We start from the raw sequence: 9440 nt of genomic DNA, 5'->3' as shown, positions 1-9440 counted from the left end.
CCAGAAGTATTTTGGCTTATGGAGTAGCTGCCTGCAGAGCAGCAGTACATGAAGCCGGTGCAAAAACAGCTTTTCTGCTCAGCTTGGTTTCTGGCCAGAGTCCTCCTTTGCCTCCAACCCCTGCTGGTTGATGAACACCTGTATGCCAGCAGTGATGGGCCCAGGTGTGGAAGCACAGCAGGGAAGGCTGCTGCCCTACTTCATGTGACCTTTGTGGTGGAGCTGGTGTGTGAGGAAGGAGGGCTGGGGCACAGGGAGATGGTGGGTGTGCACTGCCTGCTCCCCAGCTGCCTTGTGTGCTATTATTTCCCCCTTCATGGCTGTGGTAAGAGCATCAGCCAGGGGCCTGGCTTTGAATTGGGTTGTAGGAGCTGTGGCAGTACCATTGCTGCAGCRTGTCTTGGTGCTCTCCATGGGTCAGGACACACCATTCCTCCCACAGTGCAGTTTGGGAATGGCTCAGCTATTACAAAAGCAGTCCTGGCTGCACCTGCCAACACTTCTTTCTGCTAAAGGCTTTGCAAGAAACTGAGTTATTACTTTGGACATGTGCCTGCATCCTCCCCTTGGTAATCCCAGGTACAGTCACAGTGCCCCAGAACCCATGTGAGTGTGCAGGATCTCCTGGAGGGTTCCTGCCGAGGTGATGTACCTTGTACTTGGCAGTTCTCCTTCCAACCACAGAGCAAACAGGAATATCCTGGCCCTSAAAGATGCAGAGGGCACTAGGACAGGGACCCAAGCGTTGAAGTTGCCAGACTGGTGGCATGCTGTGTGTGACTGCCTGAGACTGGCAGTCTCTGCCAGCAGCTCTGCTCATTTCTGSTTAGGGATGACAGAGCATGGAGCCCTTCATCTTACTGGTGTTACTGCTGTTTGTGAGCCAGTGTGTGGCAGCTGCCCCAGCCCTGCAAGGCCAGCCCTTTGTGCAGGTGTAGAGATGAGGTGAAAGGGAGCCACCCTCACATCAGGGACAGGCAGCACTTCACCCCCAGCCAGAGCAGTACTGTCACTGCCTTGTCCCTGCCCTCACAGGACAGGGGGGCAGTGGGAGGTGATGCTGCTGCTGCTGGCAGCAGGCTGGGAGCCAGCCCCGGGCTGCCCAGTGCGCTGAAGGGTCCAGTAGTGGTGAGCCCTGTGGGGAACTGGCTGCTGTGGCTYGTCCCAGCCGTGCAGGGGACAGAGCTGCTGTTGCAGGGACAGTGGGGAGACTGGCAAGCTGGCTGGCAGGCAGCAAGGCTGCTAGGATTAAACAGTGCTACCCAACAGCAAGCAGTACACCCAGGCTGATACCAGCCCAGCYCTTGCTGGGGCTACATTACAGTATGGAGAGTCAGTCCCAGCACTGTCTAGCCAAGCCTGGTGGCAGCTGTCCCAGCACCAGTCATCCTTGCACTGGTGCCACTGTTCCAGCACCAGTACTGACTCAGCTGGTACTGCCCAGCACCAGTTGTCCTGGCATTTTACAGTCCAGGCACCAGCTTGGCCCAGTACAAGCTGGCCCAGACMCAGCAGAGAGAAAAGCACCAGCAACGTGGATCAGGAATGAGTTGGTCCTGGCCTTGCTCACTGAGCAGTTATCTGCACGGGAGTGTGAGTAAAATGCTTCTTCCTCAGCTGCGGAAGCAGCACCCACACCTTGGCCATGTCTGATGGGGTACAGCCAGCTCCTTCCTTTGGCATACTCCACTCCTCCTTGCTGGAGTGCCATAGCCCCTTGAAAAACCTCCCTCTTCCTATCAAACACAGTACTGCAGCAGGTGTTCATCTGAGCATGGCAGGRGACATAGCTGAGCTGAATAGGACAGATGTAGATTCAGTGACCAGCTGCTGGCCATGGACCAGAGCATGGCTGAGAATGTTGGCAATTGGGCYGTGTCAAGGCTGTGGTCAGACAGTGCTGTCCTGACTTCAGAGTAGCCATGCAAGCCCTTCCCAGCATCTGGCAGAAATAAAGCACGCATCCATGTCAAACATAATATATTTATAGCAAAAATAGGCTTTTTCTTTAGCTTCCATACACAAGGTTTTCTCCCCGTACATTTACGCAGTAAACAGGTCGACTGAAGCAGCGTGCGCTGGCTGACTCGACAGCTGCCCTTGCTTCAGGCTCCCACTTACAACGGGTGGCTTCATTCCCCTTTTGTGGCTGCTCTCTGGAGCCTGCACTGGTGCCCTTGTACCTCTCCAGCCAGGGGTTGTGGCACAGGCAGGGAGCAGCCCAGGGAGATGGGGGAAATGGTGGTGCAGCCTCTGCCCCTCTGGCACAGGGCAAGGCTGGTGGACAGGCTGCCTCTGTTCAAATGGGGCAGTCCCAGGTGTATCCCCAACCCAGGCTCAAGGAGAAGCTTTCCTGTAGCTTACCTGTGCTGACCACAGGCTCCTCCACCATGCTGTTAAGCAAGTGACTGGGCACAGGACCTCAGCCCTCTCATGGTGGTAAGATACAAACCACATCAACTCAAACACATGAACAAGCCTCCCTTGTTCCTCCTGCCCCTCTGCTGAAGCAGAGGAGGGGCTTAGGACTGCCAAAGTCCCCTGCAGAAACTTCCAGTGCCTGAACACTGTCAAAGACCTTCACACCCTGCTGTCGGAGAAGGCAAAGCATGAGGATGCTCTGCCAGCAAGAGCTTCACAGTTTGGAGTTCGCTGGGTCATCTCTTGTCCATCCCAGAGGGGTTTGGCACATAGACCTAAAGGACGTGACACATAGGCAGCAAGTGCATCCCCTTGCTGTCCTGGGCTGGGGAAGGGCCCTTGCTAAGAGCCAGTGCTTCTTGCTGCCTAACTCAGAACATTGCAACACACCCACACACTGCCCGCACTGCTCCCAAGTGAGAGACACCATCCTGATGAGGACAGGTGCCCAAGGGTGGCTTTGCAAGCAGAGCAGCCACTGCAGCACAGGGAAGGAAGCCAGCTCTCCCCGCYGCCCTCCCTGCGCCACTGAGGCTCCCACAGCACCCAGGCAAGGAGCATCCCTCTAATCTGGCCCCAATCCCCTCCCGCTTCCCTCTCCCCCCATGTTTTTGGCAGTCCTCCTTGGACATGTTCAAGTCTCCAGCATCTCAGCAGCACGGACTTGCCTCACAGTTTGGTAATTGCACGTAACAGGGCCACTCAGTGACCCCCACAAGGCCGGGGGGGGAACCAACGAAAAGGAACAAGACAGTCAAGTAAACTAAATCAAGAAATCCCTCGCCATCGGTCCCAGCATGACGGGTCCCGCACGAGTTCAGGAGAGAGGAGGCTGCCCGGCCCTGCCGCAGCGCAGCTCCCCCTTGTTCTAGGAGATCATGTACTGGGTGATGGCCTGCAACGCGTACAGCAGCTCTGCCTGCATCCGGGCTTCCAGGATCAGCAGGTTCACGTGCACCTGAGGGAACAGCAACAGAGCCTCAGGCAGCCGAAATGTGATGTGCTCAGCAGAAAAAGTAACTACCCCCCCCCTAGGCAAGTGAGTCTTTTGTCATCAAAATGCCACCAATTTTTCCAGCTCAAGCAGCTCCCATTTCCCCCTCCTCCCAGTCCTGTAGGCTGTGGCTGCTTCCCAGAGCTGCATGCCAGGGAGTCCCCTGCATACTTGGCACCAGCATTCCAGGCTGGCAGCGACACGGTCCCTGACACCCACAGCAGCCACTCCTGTGAGTTACAGCTCCACAGAGAGCTCTGCAGGAAGCACTCACCACTGGGATAATGACCTTGGAGATGCCTGTGCTGTTGTTGATGTGGGCTCATCACAGTGGGTAGCCCCATGCCACACTAAGCCCAGCTCCTTACAACAGCCACTTTACACTCCCCGCCATGTGCCTCAGATTGGTTTGGTGGCTCAAAGATCTCCCATACACCCCCCAAAGCACCCCAGTCTGCATCCCCTGCCCACTCCCAGCCCCACTGCAGCCAGTCAGAGCCAGGGGCCAGCTATCCCACCTTTTCACTGTGCTTGAACTGCTTCCAGAACCTGTCAAACATTTCTGAGTTTGTCTTCTCTGGGTAGCAGGTTACTGTTTTAATGTAAACTTTGAGCATTCGCTCCAGGAGCTGATTCACTTCTGCATAGTCATAATCATCGTACCTGTGGGGAGCACAGGGGCAAGTCACAGCCAGCACCTTGCCTGTGGTCTGCCTGGGCCAGGGCAGAGCCACAGGGCAGGGGCACAGATGGCAACAGCCACCAGGCACTGAAATTCTGTCCCCAAAGCTCCCTGCCCTGGCCAGAGAAGCTGAGCATCTCTTTCCTGCCTGTCCCAACATCCAGGCATGTGATTAACCTCTGTCCTTTCTCCAAGCTCATCTGCATGACAGAGCAAGTGCCCTACCCTCCTCCCACCTGGGTCAGCTCAGTTTTCTCCCCTGGACCATGAGGTTGGTTTCCCTACCTAATGCCAAACATGCAGTGGATGTAGTTCCAGATGCCCCGCTTGAAAACAGAGGGTTCACAGCCCTGCCGCTTGGCCATGGCGCTGCTTTGCAGACCATCCACCATCCTGAACTTCTCATCCAGAAGATGCCCGATGTCAGAGTAGAGCCGGTTGACCAGTGAGAAGCCGTGGTCTTCCCAGGAGTAATCCTGTTGAGCACAGCAAGAGGCTTTTTCAACTGCAAAAAGGAGCTTGGAGCATGTTCCCAGGAAGAAGGGCTGAAGATTCTGGGAAGCAGCAGAATTCAGTGAGTATGCTCTGGGGGTGGCTCTACTCAAACTACAACATCCCTGATCAGGCAGCTTTTGAATTATTTTGACCCTTGCCTCCATGAGGACTATGGGAAAAAATCATCAGCCCTTGGGGACAGAAGTCACTTCCCTCTTCCCAGCCTTAGTGGGGCACATCCAATCTGCATGGGCAACTCTGCCACTATTTACTGCCCATGAGGAACAGAAAGGAGAGGAGTGGAGAGGCAGCAGCTTGGGCTGCTACCCACCAAGAGAGCAGGAGTCTTACCTGGACTCTGAACACCTGTGTCTGATCCTCATCCCGCCGGGCAAAGTCCTGGTATCCAAAGTCAGGGTCCTGCATGTAGCATGCAAGGTTGGTGGCACCAGTGACTTCCCCATCAGTATCTGCAAGAGGGGAGAGTCCTGCAGATGGGTCAGAACAGTGCTCAGCTGCCCTGTTCCCAGCCACAGCAAGCATCAAAATCTAGCCCTTGCTGTGCCCCACATGAGCCCCTCTGAACCATACATCATGGAAAATGTAAGACGCGGAGGAAGAACAAACACCCAGGTGTGCCATATGAACTCCCACCCTGCACACCCACCTCTGTCCCTGCCCCTCACCTTCCTCTCGGTCCTGCTGCAGCAGCCTCATCTCGTCCCTGCCCTCAGTCTCCACATGGATCCGCTGCATGCGTTCCCGGAGGGAATCCAGCTCCATGCACGAGTCCAGAGACTGCACAGACACAGGCCTGGGGGTGAGGGTGGTGGTCCCAACTGCATCCCCAACCCCTTACAGACCCTTCCTCGGGGGCTYACCCGCTTGCGGTTGATGCGCAGCAGCTCCTGGCTGCAGCTGTTGCCGGCAGTGGCCTCGCAGAAGCACTGGTTCCCRAGTGACAATGGCTTCAGCGAGCCTCGGCCCCCCAGCCCCTCGTCCTGCTCACAGCCACAGCCGAAGACAAAGCTGGCGAGCGCGTGGCAGTGTGCCAGGAGGACAACGGCGTGCACCAGCTCCGCCAGTGACCAGCTCCACTCACTGATCTTCAGCAGCTTCTGCAGAACACAGACAGACCAGCGATGTGACATAGCAGGTGGGCAGGGTGCTGGCAGTCCCTGCGGATGCTGCTGTGCCCACTGCCACCCCAGTGTCCCTGGCTGACAGCCGGTCCCAGTACCTCAATGTGCTCCTTGGTGATGAGCCATGGCCGGTGTGCCAGGATCTTGTTGATCTCGTTGAGGTTGCGGAGTTTGGGGGGGATGAATTCGAGGCCACGCAGCCACTGGGGGTCACCCCCTGCCCGCAGGAACTGCAGCACGTGCAGGTTCACCAGGTACCGGCACTGGTGCCGGGCAGCTGCCTGCAAGAGCAGCACATCAGCATCCATGCAYTGCCCCAGCAGCACAAACATCCCATGCCCAACTCTTGCTCAACCTCCAGGACATCACGATTTTGGCCCTCATAAGAAGCCCCAAGCACAGACTGTCTCCTGGAGGTTGAGGAGAGCCTCACAGGGCTGAGCACAGCCCCCCATCCCCTGTGGCAGCTCCCAGCTGGGCTCACCATGATGGCGATGTARTGCCGGCAGTCGAAGGGCAGTGGGCCATCCATGTGCATCAGGTAGTGCTGCGTCTTGAGGAAGCTGTCGAGGTACTGTGGGTGGTAGCCCATCTGCTGGGTCACCGCCTCCAGCCGCCCCCGGCTCGCCAGCACCTTCACAAAGAGGAACTGGGGGCACTCGGGGTCGCTGCTGGACATCTTCACTACCTGCAGGAAACACACTCTGCTTAGCTCTCCTCAGAGCAGCCCCTGCTGCAGCAGCACATCCCAGCCAAGCCTGGGCATTGCAAGGGCTTGGTGCTCCCAGAGGGACACTCAAGGCTATTAGCAGAGCACTGCTCACTGCACAGRTAGCAGGACAGGTAGCAAGACACACAGGTTGTCTGTGTCTGGGAGAATGCACAGTGTGGTGAGTGGAAGCAAAGGGCAAACTAAGAATGATGTTTCTTGTAGTGGTGCAAAGCCGGATCAGGAGAAACATGACACAAAATATATTCCAGAATGGAGCAGTCCATCTGCCTTACAGAGCCCTCCTGCCCAGTACCAAGATGGCAGAGGGACAGTAGAGGGGCTCCTCTGTGTGTCCCCAGGCAAGCCAAGAGGCAGATGATATTCTGGGACCTTCCATGTGGTCAGGAGCACGCAGAAGAGCTCCCTACTTGTTGCCCAACAGAATACATGAGAGCAGGTCCTGCAGCACATGGCAGAGCTGTTACTTGGTGTGTCCCCAGTGAAAACACAGATGGGCAACTCGGCAAGGGGGCCCAGACACCCCCAGCAATGCCCACCCCAGCGTTGCACCAGGGCCCCAGTGGAGCACAGCTCCAGTCCCTCCCGACAGGGTGGTGGGAACAGAGGGCAGGGATGTTGGAAAGGTGCCCAGACAGCTGCTGTGCTCCAATGACCGTGTTGCCACAATTCCCACCCGACAGCAGGGTCTGCACCTGCAGCCTGCCCACCCCAAGGTACAGGTACAGCAGGTGCTAACCCTTGTGACACAGAAAGTCACAGCTCCTGCTCACGTGGGAGCCCCGCCCTTGGATGCAAAGGATGCATCTCTTCTTCCCARGCTTGAACTGAAATCTCTCCTGGAGAATTCTGGTCCTGCTGACACCACTGTCATGTTCCTTCTACCTGTCTTTCCAGTGCAGTCACCCAAAGGCTGGTGACTGGAGCATGGCAACAGTGGTGGCATAGCAGAAAACCAGGAGCACTTCTGCAAAGTGCACAGGGTGTGTGGCAGAGCAGGGTGAGGGGCAGACAGAGCAGGGATGAGCTGTGTGGCTGCACAGAGCAGTTGCACCCACATAGGCAGTGCAGGAAACAGCTCTAGTTATTTTCCATCATCCTGCACTTCTGGTGAAAACACCACTGTTCRGATGTTAGATTGACTCGATGACATTTGGAGTTTCCTCTGGTCAAAGGGGTCCACAAAAACCCAAAATTCAAATTAAATTGGAAAGAGGTGAGGAGCAACAACTTCTCTGTTCTACAGGAGAAGGTGAAAGCCAGAAGTGACCTGTGAAAGTCCCTTAAAGTCCCTCTGTCCAGGAAAATGAGATGCTATGAGGACACCCAAGGGGCTACAGCCCCTGGTATTCTCCTCCTGGTGGGCTGAGGTGGAGGAGCCAGGGGCTGTTCCACTCCCCCCGGGGAAAGGTGGTCCCCAGTAAGGAGCTGTGCAAGCAGTCCAGGGCTCAGCCTTTGGTGCTGCCAGCTCTCCTCACTCTGCTTCTCCGGGTGCTGATGGAGCAAGCAACCGGCAGATATGTCTTGGAAGGAGAGGATGAAGGACAGGGGGGATGAAGGCAGGTGCAGAACAGCCACCACCTTGGCTCTCAGCGCCCTGGCCAGGCTATCCTGGCTGCTCCCACAGGCGGCAGCTCAGCCCAGGGTGTCTCCTACAGGCACCACCTGCCACAGTCCCCAGTTCTGCCTCCCCAGCCTCTCCAATTGCCCCCAGTGGCATCTTCCTCACCCTCCTCGGCCACATCCCCCCGCTCCTCCGCTCCTGCATGCACTCGCATTCCCGGGCTGTGGGAACATCGCCTCCCTCCCCAGGGGAATCTTCGTGTCCGAGCCCCCTGAACTCGTAACAGGCACCTCGATTGCGTACCCACCACCAACCTCGCCCCCTCCCCGCCCGGCGGAGCTGCCGGGGAAACGGTGCCGTGAGCACATTAGGAAGACAGGAGGCTGAAGGAGCCCGGACAGCGCCGGGATACGCGAGAGAGGGGCCAGGGCTCCAGCCCTTCGCCCGGCGAGACCGCGGCTCCATCGGCACCGGTCGGTGGCTCCTCCGGTAAYATCCGCTGGAGACGGTGCCACGGAGGCACCTCTCCCGTGGCCCCTCCGCCCCGGTATTCGAGARGACAGGGTGAGTAGGAGTGCCCGCGGCAGGGACCCCTACGGTGGTGCCGGCGGCCGGTACCCGAGGCCGGTACCCGGGGCCGGTACCCGGGGCCCCATTGTGCGGGCGGCGGCGGCGGCAGCGCCCCCGGTGAGCGGCGCGGGCAGTGCAGGCGGAGAGAGAAAAACAAGTTTGATTGGCAGTGATGGAGCCACGGCGCCTCCCGCATCCCGCACAAAGGGGACGGGGACAGCGCTGCCGCACCGGGACCGGCAWMGGCACCGGCACCGGGAGCAAGACCAGGACCAAGACCAAGCCGCCGGGCGCGGCTTCGTGAGAGCGCAGCCTCACCGGTCCCGCGCAACGCCAGCGGGAATGCCCCGGCCTGCTGGTGCCGCAGCCGTGCCGGCCCGGTGGCGGCGAGCAGGGCGAAGCCCGGTGCTCCGGTACACGCTCCGGTGGTGGCGGCGAGGCGGGTCCTACCTGCCCCGGCAGCCGCTGGCATCGGCTTCCTCGGGGGTGCTCCACGCTCTGGGGACACACGATCATGGTGAGCCCGTGCCGTGCCGTGCCGTGCCGTGCCGTGCCGTGCCGTGCCGTGCCGTGCCGTGCCGAGCGCAGTGCCGGTGCCCGGTGCCGGTGCCCCCGCCCGGTGCGGCCGCCGGCAGCGCAGAGCCGGCACCGCGGCAGGCACGGGGGGCGGGCCCGCCTGCGCCAATCGCCGCCGCCAGGGGGCGGCCGCCGCCGCACCACGTGGGCAGGGCTGGAAAGTTACCGGCGGCAGGCGAGGAGGCCCCGCCCCCGGCACGGGTGGGCGGGGCCAGGTGCTCCGACCGCTGGGGGGCGCTGCCGCCTCTCCCGCGCACCGCGGGACG

At 59.0% G+C, this 9440-nt stretch overlaps 1 protein-coding gene across 2 annotated transcripts; it reads right to left on the bottom strand.

Annotated features, from left to right (window-relative positions):
* Positions 1-1952: 1952 nt before the first annotated feature.
* LOC130577339 (sestrin-3-like) lies at positions 1953-9256 on the bottom strand. Of its 2 annotated transcripts, none has more exons than XM_057372612.1 (9): positions 9049-9256; positions 6219-6422; positions 5833-6015; positions 5474-5710; positions 5279-5390; positions 4944-5080; positions 4383-4573; positions 3934-4078; positions 1953-3379 (listed from the first exon to the last, which is right to left on the bottom strand). In XM_057372612.1, the coding sequence occupies exons 1-9, from the start codon at positions 9112-9114 to the stop codon at positions 3290-3292; spliced, it is 1365 nt and encodes a 454-aa protein (XP_057228595.1). In that variant the 5' UTR covers positions 9115-9256; the 3' UTR covers positions 1953-3289. The 2 variants fall into 2 exon arrangements, with proteins under 2 accessions (XP_057228595.1, XP_057228596.1); XM_057372613.1 differs by having other exon boundaries at positions 4944-5062.
* Positions 9257-9440: the final 184 nt, after the last annotated feature.

The sequence above is a fragment of the Malurus melanocephalus genome, unplaced genomic scaffold (genome assembly GCF_030028575.1).
Source record: "Malurus melanocephalus ecotype Western Australia unplaced genomic scaffold, MMel_1.1 scaffold_174, whole genome shotgun sequence".
NCBI lineage: Eukaryota > Metazoa > Chordata > Aves > Passeriformes > Maluridae > Malurus > Malurus melanocephalus.
Note: the sequence above shows the minus strand (reverse complement) of the source record. Positions and strands in the feature narration are given on the sequence as shown.